The 18,878-nt window shown below is 34.3% G+C and overlaps 1 protein-coding gene across 1 annotated transcript; it reads right to left on the bottom strand.

Moving 5' to 3' along the window:
* Positions 1-8,605: 8,605 nt before the first annotated feature.
* Positions 8,606-16,692, bottom strand: LOC136202291 (adagio protein 1). The gene is made up of 2 exons (XM_065992803.1): positions 16,171-16,692; positions 8,606-10,758 (listed from the first exon to the last, which is right to left on the bottom strand). Exons 1-2 carry the CDS (start codon positions 16,395-16,397, stop codon positions 9,147-9,149), a joined length of 1,839 nt encoding a protein of 612 aa, XP_065848875.1. The 5' UTR covers positions 16,398-16,692; the 3' UTR covers positions 8,606-9,146.
* Positions 16,693-18,878: the final 2,186 nt, after the last annotated feature.

Raw genomic sequence — 18,878 nt, 5'->3', positions numbered from 1 at the left:
CTTTGTTTAAATTTATTAAAAATTAATAAATTAAAACTCACACATAATTTTTTATTAAGTAATTCTCTGTCCTATCTTTTTATTTTTATTTTGAAAAAAAAAAACTCTATCCTATCCTTAAATAAATAAGTTTGCAAATATGATCATGGATAAAGTATACACAACAAAAAAAAATATGTTACTTCTTTCAAAAAACAATATGTTACTTAAGCATTTATAATTGTTTACAAGCTATTGGGGATGGTTTCATTTGCTGACATAATATTAAACGTGGTTAGTTGAAAGTTTGATTTGATGGTGATATGTTAATTTTGAAGTTTGTCAAATCAATAAATATGTCAATAAATATGTGATAAGTCTAATTATATTATTTTTAAAGTAGGTAAAGGAAATTCTCCTTAACAATGGGGCTAAAAAAAAAGTGCCCAATTATGCATTGAATGTTTTTTTACTACTTTTGGATCTTGTTAAGAGCTTGAAAAAATGTTTAACCTCTTTTAGTGGTGTAATGATAGTCGGGGCATGCGCTGGTTGAGATGAGAAAAGTTATATTTACCTAAATTCGCTAGTGATTTGGATTTTAAGAAGATTATGGAGTTTAATCTAACCATGTTAGGGAAATAGTGTTGGAAATTCATTACAAATCCTAATTCGCTTGTCTCTCGTATCTTTAAAGCTAGATATTTGAAGGATTGTCATTTTTTATAATGTCTCCAAAAGTCATAACGCTAGTTTTGCTTGGAACAGCTTAATAGAAGAAAAAAAATCTCATTCAAGGCTGTAGAAGGCATATTAGGATCGGTAACCATTTATATCGGGATGGATCCTTGGTTATTGGAAGCGCCGAACGAACCAACCACTGAAATTCCCCATTTGATTGTTATGACAAGTGTTTTTTTGCATTTCACTATAGGAGAAAGGAGGTGCGATATAAATGTTATTAGGGATATGTTTAATTCTAAGGATCAAACTTATATTCTTAGCATGACCAAGATGGTTGGTTTTTGAGGTTTGAGCATGACGGTAATTTTTCAGTACTTAGTGCGTATATATAGCTTTGCAACTTAAAACCTGATGCAACTAGTTGAATTTTGAAGCAGTCATGAGTGTTGAAAGTTTCTCCAAAGGTTCGAAATTTGATTTGGAGGGCTTATAGTGAAGTTATTCCTACAGCTGAAACTCTTGTTAAGGTATGTTAATATAAATCCTATGTGTGCTTATGTGATGTGGAAGCTGAAAGTTTCATGTCGTTTGTGGGGTGTATGCATTCTATTATTAATTGACAGACTGTGGGTTTGGGAAGGGTGCTAGATAGGAATGCAATTAATTTTTTTAATTGGATGTGTTATGTTTTTTCTTCCTTAAGTTTCGATCAATCTTGTGTCTAGACTATGGTTGTGTGGGGGATCTAGCCGAGAAGAAGTGGTTTTGTTTGGAAATGGCTTAAAAATTCACCAGTTATTGTGTTTCATCTTGTTTGTTCGGGTATGAATGAGTGGCAAACTGCTCAGCTCAAATCTCATAATTTATGACAACAAAGGGTTGATTAGAGGCCTGTTCTGTTTTGTGTTGGGCTAAGCCTCTTGCGATGTTCCTAAAGCTTAACATTGAGGCATCGATTATTCTCGGATCAGGTTTACTTAGTTTGAGGGGTTATGTTACATGACAGTAACAATGCCTTCTACATGGATTTTTTGAAGTTATTATTGGGTAATTATTCAGGTGGATTGCTATTTACCGTCCCATTTTTACTTATCACCGTCCCCTCTCTATTTGACGTTTTTGCGTTTTTCATTTTTTTCAACCAAAACTTCTCATTTCTCTCTAATCTCTCCAAAAATCACAAATCCTACACAAGAATCATTGCGGGAAATTACGGTAAATTTTGGAAAATTATATTTTTTTGTTTAAATTTTCATTGAAAACACGAGTTCCGTCTCCGTATTTGGAGGAGAAACTCGGCATCCGCATGCCTTTTGGGCAAGCGGGAATTTCTCCCGCCAAGGCCAAATACGAGTATATAAAAAATCATAAATCGTCAATTTTCGGAGTTCTCAGGTCCATTTTTTACCTCGTCTTCGAAATCGTCCATTTTGAGAGTTCTCAGGTCCATTTTTTTTAAATTTCGGTTTTACTTGTGAGAGAGAAAGAATTTTCATTTTTTGATCAAAATAAAATGATAAGAGCAAAATTGTCAAATAGGGGACGGTAATAAGTAAAATGGTGGGCGGTAAATAGCAACACCCTTATTCAGTTAGATATGGAAAGGTAGTGGGATTAGAGAGACTCTTAGGGCCCGTTTGTTTTACCTACTGTTTGCTGTTACGGTTTGCTGTTTGCTGTTGGAAAAGACTGCTTTTCCAAAAAGCAGAGATTCTCTGCTTTTGTAAAAGGCTGCTTTTCAGGTGTAAAATGCAAACAAGAGGTCACTAACCAAATACTTAATGCTCATTTTCAACTGTAAAAGGCAAACAGGAGGAGCCTAACCAAACACCTAAAACTCTGCCTTTTAAAATGAAAAGGCAAACAGGAGGTGAAAAGTAGGTAAACAAACACCCCCTTAGTTGGCCAAAAAATTATGGTTTGGATAATTATTTGGTTGAAACTAATGTAACAATTGTGGTTGAGCATCTTAGACAAGATCATTTTCAGTCTGCATATGAGCTTATTTTAAAGGATTGTAAATATTTACTTTCTTCTTTTAGTTTTAAGTTTGTTAATGGTGTGACTCATGAACTAGCTAGTGCTATCTATTCTATGTTAGGACTTATAGAATGGTCGGATAGACCACCGGATATATATATATATATATATATTGTGCAGTTTTGTACTTTAAACTACATTAATGTATCTGTTTTTTCTTAAAAAAAATATATAAATTTAGGTTACCAAACAGTAAAAATAATAAGTTTACATATATAATTATGGAACCACCTAATGTTTTTGAAGAAGTACAGATTTGACCATAACATACGAAATAATATAAATTTAACCATAACATTTCCAAAATCAAGTTTAGACATACGTTATCAAAAATTTGAACTAGTTTAACTAATATTTAACTGTTACATCGAACCTTTCAAACAAGTTTGACGATAAATCGAAACAGTTTTGTACATTTTTAGTTGGTTATTTGTAGCTATATTAGTAACACAGTAAACATTTTAAATACTTTGATAAAAAAAAATTACGATTAACTTATATGCGACGGGTTTAGTTACTAATAGGACTGATCTTGAGATTCTAGTGGCCTAGGGGCGAACTACCGAATGATGGCCCTAATAAATAAGTGCAAGTAAAAAATAATGTAAAAATTCAATCATGTAAAACACGAATTACTTAAAAATAACACATTTTTATTATACGTAACAATGGATCTAATAAAAACATCAAATTTCAACTAAATAAATTATTTTATTTCGAATTAAATATCAGTTGTTCATACAAAATATTACATGCGAGCATTCTAGATGCAAAATCACTAAAAATAGTGTTGCATCAATATTCTCTCAACATTTTATCTTTCTTAAGATGTTGATGATCTTAAATAAATTTTCAATAGCTTTAACTGAAAATATTTTTTCAGCAGATACAACAGTCATTGACATAGTTAAGAAGATTTGAAATGCAATTGAAATATTTGGATAATAATATCCTGCTTTGACAAATTAAAAAATTTCAAATGCTAACATCAATAATTTTGACAAAGAATTCACAACACTTTTTTTTTAATAACTATTATGTGCATCAACATGCGAAAAATTATTATAAGAAAAATTAATCATAAGTTTGTATGTTGTGACTGTTTAAGTCTATGAATTATATTTATTGTCATTGCATCTTTTAAGATTTTAATTTCTGTATTTTTTTATAAAAAAAATTATTTTTCGACCCTTTCCTCCCTTATGCTTAAATGTGCACTACTAATTGTTTAAGTCTAAGAGTATTTCTCCAACAATTACATCTTTTAAGATTTAATTTTAATATTTTTTTATTTTTTTAAAAAAATATTATTTTAGGGGCCCTTCCATCCCTTGGGCCTTGGGTAGGCGCCCTTTCTGCCCATGCCCAGGGACGGCCCTGGTTACTAATATCTTAAATATAATTGATGTCTAGAAGATTCGATGTGATAATTAAATAACAATCAATCGAGTTTTTTTAAAAATTTTTTGGAACGTAGGATTACTGTTCATCTTACTCAAACATTAGGTTAAACTTTCTCCTAAACAGTTAGGTAAATTTTGGCCATTACCAGTACAAGTATGTAATAAACATTATTTTTCTTTATGCCCTATATAATTTATAATACTAATATTTTATGTGTTCCATTTTAATTATTTATTATCTATATCTTATTTAATTTATTTAAAGTTTGGCAGGAATATTTTGGCACATGCTTTTGTCTTCAAGCCACTTGTGGACCTATTTAATGAAGAGATGTAGATTTTCTGCAATAGATTTATGTAATTGGTTATGTTTTTAATTGACACAAACTTTTTAAGTTGAATTAAAATTAACCTACTAACTTCATAAAAAAAAAAAAAACTATTACTTAAAAATAACATAAATATTTAAAATTATTATATCCCAGGCTAGCATATTTTATATAAAAGTAATAAAATTGTCACTTGATTATGATATCATTTTTTATGGATAAATTATACTTTGTTTTTTTAGTTAAAATGCGGCTATTTTGCACAGACAACCCAACTATGTTGGTACCTCTATCCTTCATGTCAATTCCGAAGCCTAATTTATTAAAAGAATAAAGAATAAAATTTACAAGAATTGTAAACAGAGAACAATTAATGAAAACGAAATATAGTACGGCCTCCTAAATTGTTAAGAAAAACCGAAGTGCAAAAATGAGGAAGTTCATTCCACCATTCAGTGTGAGCTGACAGTCTCCTATAATTTGCTAGAATGTCTGCAACCTGATTCCCTTCCCTGTATATGTGTGAAAAAACAACATCTCGACACAATTTGACAGCCTCACCTCATTAGGCTATCATGAGTCGGCAAACTGCCCATGATCTCTCTCCAACAAGTGAGTGAATGTGATGGCAGTATATACGGCTTCGAAACAAAACGACACCAATCCCGCCTGACCACATCAGTTCTGAGCCAATCATAAAACAACTTTGAAGAAAATTGTCCAGTAGCAGACGACTTCCAGACACAGATATCCCAATCCTCCATGCCTCGTCTAATTCCACGAATCTTTGTCTCAACATCAATCGGCAACACCGGCAGCCCCTCCCATCTATTCCCGATCAGATACGAGCTTACCAACTCCTTCGACTTATGCCTTTGTTTTTTAGGAATGTTCAGTTGATAGTTGATTGATGGATTAAATTCATCCTCCATTCCAAAAATTCAGCGCTGTCCTCCTACCGATCCACCAAAAACAATGCCTTTGCAAAATTCCATAAACCCTTCTTACTGAACCCCATACTGAAGAATTCGAAATATACTCTTTTTGCAAGCCCGCTATGGAGATAAACCTGGAACGAAGCATGTCGAAGCACCGCGACTCCCCTTATAAAATTCCCCAAGCCATTTTCCCTAACAGCGCCAAATTCAGGAGTCTGAGATCCCTTATCCCTAAACCACCTTCCTTCACCGGACGACAACATTTATCCCAAGCGAAAATTATACTTTAGTTACACATTGACTTTTGTAAAAAAAGATATATTCAAACTTATTGGTCACCTTCCACTATAGTGTACAACACCGGAAAATGATCGGTCAACCGTGATCAATGTGTCAACTCGACATTTTCAACTCCTTTAAAATAAAACACAAACCCACCTACTGTTGAAATACTTTTTTACCCTTCATTATTTCTAGGGGAATCCATTTTTAATTATCACTTTATCTATCCTTCATTTTTTCTATGCAATTCCTCTATCTCTAAATTTCTCTCTCGAACTCTCTAATTTTTACAATTCCTCCCTTCTCTCTCTTCCATATTCTCTAAATTTCTTTTATTAACTTTATATATTGGGGATGTAAGAACAAGAAAATAGGAGAACAAAGTTTGAATAATTCAATTCTGTAACGTAAATATACAGAATGTAAATTAGAAGGAATTATAAAGAAATTAAACTGACAGATTAATTGCTAGCATCATCTCTTTTATTTTAAGAAAGGAAAGAGCTAGAATCAAAGAAATAAGGGTTTTTATTTTTAGGGTTTGGTGAAAGAAATCGCAATCATTCCTTTTACCGGTTTTAATATTGAGTTTACTCGAAACTCTTCTATTTCTTTTCTTATTTTTTACTATCTCTGTCATCCTTAAAATTCTAGGTTAATATCTATTATACTTTTCAATTTTCATTTTGCTTCTTATACTTATTTATTTTTATTTTTTTATCATGTGATTAATTTTACTTTTGATCATTATATTTATTTATTTCTGCTTTTTTTTTCTCAAAAAAAATAGTTTGACCAATTATTTTATTTTGTTATATTATTTCAGTTTTAATATTTATATTTTTTATTATTTTAAAATAAAAAAATATATTTTTATGTATTTTTTTTGATTAATTTCATTTCACCGTCTTTTATTTTAATGATTGAAGTAATTGATTTTAATTAAGAACATTTAGGTATAAATTTTTTTGTTGAAAGAATCCACAACTTTGGTTGATTCTTTTGTTTGATCCAAGCAGTCGCAAAGAGAAATAGGGATATATCATTCCATTTCTAAAACCGAAACAAGAGAATTTAGAGCCATTCATTTCTTTTCATACTTGTTTCCCTTTCTAGATTCGTTTCTATTACTCATGTGCAAACCAAATGTCTCTTAGAAATCGCAACCCAAGGAAGAAGAAGATACTGCACTCAAGGACGAACAAAAATGAGCAAAAAATCAAAATAATATTGAATAAGAAAAATTGATTGAAAAAAAGAAAAGAAAAAGCTAAAATCAAAGAAATACAAAATAATTCATCAAAGTGTCTTCTTAATTATGAATCATGTCATATATGCGTCATTTTATCATTCATTAGTAATATCCCAATCATACGAATAGAAGTGAAATTCTTTTTGAAAAATAAAAAAATGTAATTTATTTGGTACGAGTTAGACAAAAAATACAAATATTTTATCGAACTTAAAAATATTAATCTCCAATTCTATTATTAAATCACAAAAAATATGATTTTTTTTAGATCCAATTGAAAGGCAACTGTAGAATGAGTAACAAAAAAAATTTGTGTTTTACTAATAATGGTAGCATTTCTCATTGAACTTGCATACCTTCATTTTTTACATAGGAAGTTGAATGCCCGGAAAAATAAAATAAAATAAAAAACTTCAATATGTTGTGGACAGATCCACAACGATCTTCTAAAAAATGATTCTCGAAGTCTGCAGGATGCATACTAAACTCGTAGTGATCAAGAAGTTCACTACAATTCACTTGGGAATCAAGCTCGATAATCATCTGCCTGCACTTCTTCTCCCACACAAGAATGAGCCCAAAATACAAGCCCCACAATTCAGTCAGAGAAGACGTGCAATAGTCAATATTTACCCCCAAAACCATCACACCTCTGATCATCACAATCCCTCAATAAACCCCAGGTGAAGCCATGCTAGAGTTGCTCTTGCATGGCTAATGCCGTCTCCAAGTAATCCAAAATAATGTGACCATGATGAAGCTTAATATTAGCATGTATAATATCATCACTGCTATAATCTCTTTAGAAATGGCAATCAAAAACAGAATTCTATCTTCCAAAGCACTGCCACCATTAGAGACCACTCCATTCCTCCACTTCCATAACCACCTGAAATTCTGTGAAATCTGATAACACTCTGAAATTAATTTTCATGAAACATTGGTATAACCTTGTGAGAGCTTTTTCCTAGCATTTTGATTTCCTAAAACTCAACCCGTGACCTCTCGGTCATACGATAACAATGTTTACCGTATAGCCAAGGCTCGTCCTCTTTTGATAAAAAAGAAAAGAAAAGAAAAAAAAAAAGACTCCACTAGTTAATTAATAGTGTCATTTGTCCAACTTAGTATTGTAATTATCATACATTGAAAATTATACGGATTTAATATTATCATTCGTATCATGTTATATGTGTTATAATGTCCGTATTCATTATGAAATTGTTATTGTTACGAGACAAGCACAACTCACCAGTCCGTTTTAATCACCTTACTTCTGCTAACTAAGAGCAACAATAGTAAACAACTAACAATGACACACCATAACAGTTGAACCAAACAGTCTCTTAATTCAATAATATAAACACATGTAACTAGTGCTAACAAAAAAATTATTTATGTATACGTTAAAAGATAATAAAAATAGATATTTCGTATAGCACAACGAAAAGGTAACAACTTGCATATAATAAACACAATTTGTTTCTTCTTTTTTTGTCTGTTTTTCCAGAATTTGTTAGACAATATGAGCTTTAAGTCCTGCACATCTAATGCTTGCCTCTGCCTGTACGTTTATACACATGTATTAAACAGATTCTCAAAAACATAGAAGTAATCAAAACGTAAAGGTTACAACTTGAACTCGAAACTCGAAACTCGCAACTGTCAAAGCCACAGCTAGGAAAAGATAGATGAAGATGCACCAAAGAAAGGCATTATTACTTCAAACTTTTAAGGCTGGATACAACACAGAATATACATGCAAATTGTTTAGTTACATCCCAAGCACTACTTCTCATTCTAAAGATGCACTTTTTTTGTTTTTTTTTTCAATCTTTCGTTCGAATACAGAACTGAATAAAGCAAAGCGAGAAACTAAACCTAAATTATATAGATAGCTATACCTGTCTAACAAGTACTACAAATCTAAGAAAGGAAGAGTTATCCAATGTGCATGGTTGGGTTGGTGATGGGAAATGGAGGAGGGGATACAAACCTCGCAAAAGAAATAAGAGTTTCAAGTCACCTTACGGAAATAGCATAGCCAGAACGGGCTTGTACACCAAAATGCAATATCAACAACCCACCTAATACAAAAGTCCTGACCAAACCAACAATTGCCAAGTGTTATTAGTGACTGAAACGACAGTCTCACCTGAGTTCCAAGAAAGCATCTCTCGTCCTGAAGAAGGCTCGGATTCCTTCCTTCACTACCCAGTTCCAATTTACATTCTCCGAATCAGATGATAGAACTTGCCAAGGATAATTCATGTAGCTCGCTAAGCATCCACTCCTCCCCAGTTTGACCACCGAGAACTATAGCCCTTGTCCCTCCAACAACACAAGTACTATGACCCCAAGCAAATCTCGGGGGCCGCCCAGGCACATTTAGGCTCCTCCATGTAGGTTTCTCATCAGTTGGATCTAGGAGATAAAGTTGGGAAGCAGAATGAAGACCCGCAACTGAGCCACCAAAAATCAGGATTCTACCCCCTGGAAGGTTAACTGCTACATGATCAAGCCTTGGAGGCGGCGCTATGCCCCCAGGATTTCCAGCTCCAGGCATTCCACTTCCACTTACGCATCTCCAGCAAGGTTCCTCTTCACTTAGATCCATAGTGAAAACATCACTAGAACGGAATCGAAGGGGACCACTCTTAGCCAAACCCCCAAACATCAGTATCTTCCTGCCGTCATAAACTGAAAGGCTGTGACCCAGCCGAGAAGGTGGGGTCCAAGCTACTGGTATCTCGCGCCAGATAGGTTTTTCCATCGATAGATCAAGCAGAAATGTGTCACTGAGAAGTACCCCAGAATCTGCACACCCACCCGAGACTATCAGTTTAGTGCCATCAAGAGTACATGAACTGTGCCATGATCGTGGAAGTGGTGGCGCCAATCCAGATATTTCACGCCAATTTGGAGGCTTGGCATCCAAGTCCAAAACAAACACATCATTGAGTAGACCTTGCCTTCCACAACCTCCAAAAACAACCAAATTCGACCCATCTACACATGAAAGTGTATGACCCCATCGTCCAGGAGGCGGAGAGCTTACTTGGACATGTTGCCATTCAGGGGTACTGGAGTTCAAATCCAGTACAAAGGTGTCATTCATTGGTTGCATGTTAACACCTTCCCCACCAAAAAGGACTACCCGGTTCCCTACAGCACAGGCACTGAAATTGCACCGTGAGGGTTCAACAGCCCCACCAACAGTTAGTTTTCTCCATGCTGCAGCTTCAAGAGTTGTCAATTCTCTAGCAAGGCGGCCCCAACCAAGTCTCTTTGCACCAGGCACAGTCTCTAAAACGCGAGTTGTTTCACTACCCCAAGCATTCTGACAAACCACTCTCCAAAGGTCCTCATTCTTAGTCAACTCATAGAGTCGCCTACACACTGAACCAATAGAAGCAATATCTCTAGGTGTCAAACATGAGAGTATCTTCATAGAAATCACTTCATCACTCAATTGAAGCATTCCACAAACCCCACGGCAAACATTGCGGTCACCTACAGGCACAGGACGGTATAAAGTAGAAAATCCAGAACGGAAATGCTCAGCTGATTTAACAGACTCCTTTACTGTAGAACCTGATACTGGACCTAGATCAATATTTGCTTCTGTGAAGAACTGAATTCCAATAATGTGAGTAATTATTTCATCTTCCCCATATATAGGAGTAAGGCGTAATCTGTTCATGAGAGGCGATCCATCTTTTCTGAAATTCAATAATTCACCTTGAAATTCAATGCCCTCCTCAAGGCATCTTCTTATTTCTGCAACTACTGAAGAATCCACTAATGGATGCCGCCTTTTTGCAAATGGTCCTCTGCACTGCAAGAAACGGCTGGAAAAAAAATTCCACAATCAGTACTCGAGCTGTAACAAGATAGAATCTGCTAAATTACACACATATACAGAAATGAAGGAGTGGAAAGAAAAACAAGACTACACACTCCTATTAGTTGAGCCACATGGAGCTAGAAAATGTTAGAAAATAAATATGCAATTTCTACAAACTTGTAAACCAGCAAACGCTATCATTATGAACATGTCATGTAGCTTCAGTCTCAAGAAGTACTAAGAAAATTGACATCGTTGATGACAGTTGCGATAAATGATAGACAAGATGCTGTAGTTCCAAAATCAAATTCATGACTACAACTAGAAAAAAGAATAAAAAAATACACAGAGAAGTCCATAATAATGTTAAATAGGCCATGGAAACTGACATCTTTCGTTTGGTTATGTTGTATGTGTGCATATATAAATCAACTTCTGGAATAAGAGCAAAATATCAGAAATCTAAAATATGCAGTTACCCTACTTTCAAATCTTTAAGAAATCTATAATAGCACTTATAGACACTAGAATCCATTAATACTAATTGCATTAAATAAAAAATGTCACCAGAACTGTTGCTTTTGTGATCTCCTAGTTTACGGTTTACAGCAAACTGTAGGTGCTTTGTAGCGATAAGTCTCAGATGCATATAATAATAAAGAAACCATGATTAGAAACAACTTGGGATATATCATGTAGGGTGACAGCAGCACTTGACACTCGCAAAAGCTTAAAACTACTTGAAATAATCAATCAAGACTTCTAGTTCCAGGAAAATATGTTGGTACTTATCTCTTCATTGTAATTGAATAAATACACAAAAAACAGCAAAAGGAAATATAAAAGGAAGCTTATAAGTGAAGTGTGAAATAACAAACATATGAAGTAGAACTCATCTCTTCATAAAAGAAAAAAAATCAAGTCACATTTTGCGTAACATCATAAAATAATACTTTTTTTTATTAGAATTTTCTTTGCAAACAAATGATCCTATTCAATTAACAGTGGTTCAAGTATTAAAAACATAATTCAAATAATAAAAATTATCAGTTTTACTAATTATTTGTAAATTAGCACCTATCTACACAGAAGACAACAATACAAACAAAAAGCACTCTAACACTAAACTTTGAAAGACAGTTTTTTCCACAACTAAAGATGGTTTTCTTCACAGGGTAGATTCATTCCATGAAAAATGGTACAGTTTATGAGTTTATCTGCAGTAATCTACAAAACAAAGAAACACTCGTACATCTTCGCAGAACATGTCAGGAATATCTAAGCAAATGGAACAAGACCATTTCAATAACTCTTCAAGGTAATCTTAAAAAGATGTTATCTTGTAATAGACATTTCATTGCTTCCAAATAATGTAGTAAAAGACCAAAAGGAAGAATTCATTCCAAAACAATCAAGATTTTTCTTTTCTTGTTTACCAAAAAGACCCCAATATGAAGATCCCAAATAATTATTGCAACTTTATGGAGCAAACTTGCCTCAAAAAACTTGGATTCTAATTTCTTGAATAAATTTGGTACAGAAATAAAAATGATGCACACTTGTACATTAGCATTAGGGAGGTTAAGTATATAACAATCTTGACACCAATTAAATAAAAATGCAGCCTGGGGCTTGAGACAGAGGTGTAGATTTAATAAGAGGTAGTTGTATTCTTCAATGATATCCAAGGGCCATGAAGAAATTCACATAAGCAATGCATGAAAATAATACGAACATCTTTCAAGAATGCAAGTCATCATCTAGACATTACATTGTGATCCAAGGACTGAGAACAAAGTCTAGTTAAAAATTCTCCAGCATGATAAGACCAAATTGTAATTAGCATGTAAATCTCATGGAATCACGTAAAGCCTTGATAGGTGCAGCTAAATGTCCCAAGCATGATAGCACGGTTCTAAAACACAAGAAGAATTGTTGCTGTGGAGAAGAGGGAGTCTCAATCAATTATGTCCACATCAAAGAAAAAATTCATTGATAATAGAAGACAAATAATAAAGAAAAATATAATTTTCTGAAAACATGAAGGCAGAACTACAGTTATGAAATATTTGCATTAAATAATTGTTTTAACAAAATACTTATCTGTCTATTAGCTAAAACAAATAAATGAATGGATGACAGATTAGAACTCTTTCGAGTAAAGTTCAGGTAAAATTACTTTTTTTTTTTTTTTTTTTTTGCGCAATTGCGCTTACATTAAATGACAAAGAAAAACCCCCACCCCATGTGTTTCAAACCCATGACCTCCTCAATCATAAGTAGACTCTCAACCACTAGGCCAAGACCTTCACCACAGTTCAGGAAAATTACTTCATCAAACTAAAACAGGAAAAGCAAGAGTGGTTTTGTCACAATTCTAGTCTAGAACTACATCAAAACCGAGGAGCAGAACAACTCACTAATCTCCATTTACTTTTTTTTTTCCCGAGAGAAGGGATATGATAAGGTACCAAGGGAAGTACTTTAGTGGACTTTAATAAGGAAAGGCATTTCGCGGAAATATATTGACATCACAAAGGACATGTATAAGGGAGTGTGCATGAGCGTGCGTGCAGTGTTGGGAAGACTGATGAGTTCCCTATTACGATTGGAGTGCATCAAGGTTCCGCACTTAGCCCATTCCTTTTTGCCGTCGTTATGGACGAATTAACGAGTTCACTTCAAGACCATATACCATGGTGCATGTTGTTTGCAGATGATATTGTGTTGGTTGATGAGGCGAAAGAAAGCGTGGAGAGTAAGTTGGAATTATGGAGACAAATTTTGGAATCTAGAGGCTTTGAGTTGAGCAGAAGTAAGACAGAATATTTGGAGTGTAAGTTTAGCGGCGATAGAAATAGGGAGGCAGGGACAATCACCCTGGATTTGTCCAGGGCTCGGATTGCTTCCATTATTTAGGGTCTATTATTCAAACAGATGGAGAATTGGATGGAGATGTTGCTCATAGGATTAAACCTAGTTGGTTAAAGTGGAAGACTGCTACGGGTTTCCTTTGCGATCCCGGCATGCCTAATAGATTGAAGAGAAAATTCTACCGCACGGTGATAAGGAAGTCGACTACACGTTTCTACCTAGTTAGGACTCTGTATATCTTATGTCTTCTAGGTAGAGTTAGTTTAGGTTGAGACATAATATATACAGAGTCCTAACTAGGTAGAAACGTGTCGTCGACTTCCTTATGGAAATTAGACCTGCATTGTTATATGGTACGGAATGTTGAGCAGTGAAACACTGTCACATTCATAAGATGTCGATCGCGGAGATGCGTATGTTGTAATGAATGTGTGGCCAAACGAGAAAGGATCGGGTTAGGAAGGAAATAATTAGGACAAAAGTAGGGGTTACATCTATTGAGAATAAAATGAGGAAAAATCGAGTAAGGTGGTTTGGCCATGTAAGAGAAGAGCGTTTGATGTGCTGGTTAGAAGGATCGAAGATTGCAAAGGGATGCAATGGTGAGGGGTAGGGGAAGGCCTCTGCAAACTTGGAAGAGGGTGATTGAGAGTGATATGAGTTTATTGGGGATTGTGGAAAATATGACGGTGGATAGGACGGAGTGGAGAGAGAGAATTTATGTCACCAACACGACTTGATTTCACGGTTTCGTATGACGGTTCATGTTAGCCGACCCCGAATCATTCTAGGACTAAGGCTTTGTTGTTGTTGTTTTTGTAAGGGGGTGTTATTCGAGTAACTAATTACACACCCACTATCAGATCTACACTCTCTCCTCACATGTGGACAACTTTGCTATGCAATAAAGTGTCACTATATTTATGCAATACACCAATTTAACCTACATTTAAGCCTTAAATGGGATTCAAAAGCTTCTACCGAGTCCAAAGAACGCAAATTATTCAAGTATAATACAAACCATTAATTTGGCACTACACATTTCTTGTGGATAATAAAATAAGAATCTTCAAGTTATTGATTCATTTCATAGCCTAAAACCATGGAAACTTAGGAATTGAGAGTTCAAGATCAGTAAACATTTTGAACACAGAAACCCTCAAGAATTCAGTACTACAGATTTTGGGCCACGTTTTTGTAAATTAATAAAATCAGTAACATGTTTCTTAAAAGCTTAATGATTCATCATGTGTAGGTCAACTTAGCATCACCCATCCATTCAAATAAATTTTCAACTTGTAAGCTCTTGAAGTTTATAATCATTATTATTATGCTTTTGTTCTTTTATGCTGGATGGTTATTATGGATACATTATCGTGTTTCTATGGTTGATGGTTAATATTCCTATACAGAATATAGCATGATTTAACTTTCTGCAGTTATATATGTAACAAAAGGTTCAATAGATATGTAGAACTATATTTTAATACTTGCATGTTTCTATTTCCTATATGTTATTTTCCTTTCACTTTATATAAAAGTGTCAATTTAAAAATACATTCCCATCATTCCATAACTATATATTTATATGTAGAACTATATTTTAATACTTGCATGTTTCTATTTCCTATATGTTTTAGGAGTATTTGTTTCCATTCCTGCTTCCTTTTCCATTTTTGTGTTATGGACTACAGCAATAAAATCACTCAACTATAAACTCTATATATCATCCATGAAGGATGAAAACCAATTCCAACTTATCATGCTTGATGAAATGGGAACAATAGAACACGCAGACTGCAATAATTAATGCTTGCAACTAGCTATTCAGTTTATACTTCATGCAAAATCCTTCTATAATATTACTGTGTATCTTAAGCAGAGAAGAGACCCAAATGTAAATACCAAATCAGGAACCGAATGTTATTAAAGCCTAGCAACCAAAGTTATCAGACGTCACATTAGGAAACAAAATCTGTTGCACTAGTGCCTTCAGTTGTCATTTAAGGAATTAACCAGTTCTTGAGCCATTTTTCTTAATAGCAGGTTTAAAGTTTTCTAGTTCCACTTGAATACGGGTTAACTCCAGGGCATGCTTATGCCCCAGGAAAATGCCTAAAAATCAAATTAACCATAATTCATGGTGAAGAGAGCAACTAAATAGAAAAGAAGGCCTAAAGTTGCTGGCTTCAATAAACAGAAAAATTAAGTATACATATTCTGTTCTCCTATATAGCAGAGTCTAAGCTGATTCAACCCAGGGCAAAGCACAAAACTATACGTCTACAATTACAGTAGAATCCAGAAAAACTTTCCTCAAAAAAAGCATTAAAAAGAAAACCCCCAATTAGAAATGTGAATTTCCAAGAACAGAAGCGAATGACCCTAAAATAGTGAAACATGTAATCAAAATGAATTATTTCCAGCTCAATTAGCAAAACCCATACTTAAAATAGGCATACCATAAAGGTAAAACAACAAAAAAAATTAAACAAAACCGATCAGAGAGCAGGAATTGTAGAACAAGAAAAAGAAAACTAACCAATTACGGCCAAGCACTTCCTCAGCTCGGTACCCAGTAACCATCTCGAAAACAGTATTGCAATAAATTATAGGATGGTCAGGTTCGAGGGCATCAGTAACAACAAACCCACAAGGAGCTGTTTGAAGCAAATTCTCAACGGGAAAAGGGAGCGGGCCACCGGCGTCGTTGAAAGAGAATCCCTCATCATCGTCGCCGCTCAGATCCGAATTACTGTCCCACTCCATCAAAGACAATCCAGCCAAGCGGAATAAAGAAGGGGAATTAATCTACCCCATGGACGAAAGAAACTTGAAGAAAACCAAAAGGGGGAAGTTCAGCAAATCAAAAAGGGGGTTTTATACAGAGAAAAGATTGAAAGCTGAAAGTAATAGAGTTTTGAACAAAGACGAAATGAAGATTGTAAGAGGAGACGAGTGGTGGGCAATGTTTGAGAAAAATAGCTAATTTTTTAGAAAACGCGAGGCGAGAGAGAGAAGAAGAGGAGATGTTTTTTTTTTTTTTTTACATGTGCGAGTCAGAGTCACCGCCTTCTAAGTTTGGTGGAAAAATCTATTCTTGAAGAGGAAAGGAAGTCATTTCTTGGGTTTGGGTTTGGGCTTTCACTCTCTTTTCCCCCCAATTGGGCCTATTCTTCATCTTTGCCTAATTCTTTGAATTTCTTTTACCAAACTAAAATATTAGACATTAAAAAAAAATACTAAAAAAGCATCTAGTTAAATTTTAGAATCGGAATTGGAATTGAATAGTAGCGTTCACCTGGATTCTGAATGACCGTTAGATCTATGCTCATTAAAATCTACATCTTAGGGTACTTTCAATCTCCACCGTATGATTTTAATGAACATAGATCTAACGGTGGATGACCAAATATATTTGGCCATTCAGGGTCCAGGTGAGGACTAATGTGGAATTGAAATGTAGTGAAATTAGAATCGAAGGGACTATTGATTCGTTCTTTTTGGTTCAATCTGAAATAGAAAACTCTCAGTTTATGTTGTTAAGCAGTGATGATTTTTGCATCTTGTAATGTCTTCGCAACTATCAAACATTCATTTTGAAGTAAATGGTCTGAACATCATATTGTTTTTATTAGTCATTTATTGTTCGTGTTTCTCTATATGAGACTAGGCATTTATCATGGTACCAAAATGTGTGTCCATTTATTTCATAGAACTATTAACATTGGAAAAAATATTGTAAATTTAGCAACTATATTAGATTCTTAAGATTCTTTTTGATTCATTAAACTTAGATATGCTTTACTTTCATGCTCTCTTAAATTTAAAATGAAGTTCATGTTGAGGAAGACTATCCAGATTTCTTGAAATAGAGTTGACTCTCCCATTTGACTTGGGATTTCTATCAAGAAATCTGCTAGTGCTTGAGCCTTGAAGGCCCTTCTTAGCTCGAAGGTAATTTTGAATTCTGCGAGCTTCAAAGCCCATTCTGCCAATCTCTTGGATGTCTCAGGTCATTGGAGGTTTTTGCGCAGTGGAAAATCTATCTAAACTATGATGGGATGGCTTTGAAAATAATGTCGAAGCTTTTATGCTATGATTACTATAGGGAATGCCAATTTTTCCAGGCATGGTTAGCGAGTCTTGGCGTCTCTTAGGACCCTCATGACGTAATAGACTGGGAATTGTTCTCATCCTTCCTCTCTAGCTATTAGTACCGTTTTATATAGTAATTTAGGCATGATTTTAGCCCTATTTACATGTGTTTACCATCTCTATACCCTGGATTATGTGGTATTCTTTCCATTATTTATTTGATATGCGCTTTAAGGTGTTTCAGGGACACTCAAGGAAGACACAGAGTAAAAATAAGGATTGGAGATACTCTACTCGGCGAGTAAGGTTTGCTACTCAGCAAGTAACAACAGCTTCTCAACGAGTTAAAGCTACTCGCCCAAATCAGACAGTTATAAAGCCCAGTCAACTGAATAGAGCAAAAGTCAACCTCAACTGCTCGATCTTGGACACCTACCCGGTGAGTAGGTCCCTCTACTCGATGAGTAGAGAACGATTCATGCTCCAACTCTACTTCGGATGTTCCACTCTAAATCAAACACAAACACCACACTCCGACTCATAGATGGAGAGAAGACCCAATAAGCCAGGAATAGGAAGTAGCACACTATAAATAGAGGCTATAAACATTGTATTAGGAATTCAATTCCAGTTATTTATAATTCTAGCTTAAAGTAGTTTTTAGTTCGTTTTACATTCAAGTAAGTTCAGATTTGTTTTGTATTCAATCAACCAAGGTACATTCGTGCCTTACTTATTAGATTTCATTATTGGTTTGTTCTTCATCTCAAGTTTATCAATTTACTTATTAAAGTTCAATTCTCTTCATCTCATATTCTGTCTTACTTTGAATCTTAAGAACGTATTTGATAAATATGGGCTCACCTTCCTTACATCTTCCCCCCAATCTGTATTTTAGTTTCATCATGAGCTAAATCACCATTTAACTGAGATTAAAGATGAACCATGTTTAGTGAATATGGTTTAAATCAAGTCACTGTTTAAAGGGTGTTGTAAAAAAGCAATAAACTAAAAGATTAAGTTAGGAATAATTTTTCTTTCTATGCTAAGAAACCTAAATAAGTAATTAGTTATAGGAGTTGAATTGTAAAACCTAATCAAGTAAACAATTCAATCGAGCAACCTATCTTTACATATACCTTAATTGGATAG

Source organism: Euphorbia lathyris, chromosome 8 (genome assembly GCF_963576675.1).
Source record: "Euphorbia lathyris chromosome 8, ddEupLath1.1, whole genome shotgun sequence".
In the NCBI taxonomy this organism is placed as follows: domain Eukaryota; kingdom Viridiplantae; phylum Streptophyta; class Magnoliopsida; order Malpighiales; family Euphorbiaceae; genus Euphorbia; species Euphorbia lathyris.
The sequence above is the reverse complement of the archived record's forward strand: the minus strand, read 5'-3'. Positions and strand labels throughout refer to the sequence as shown.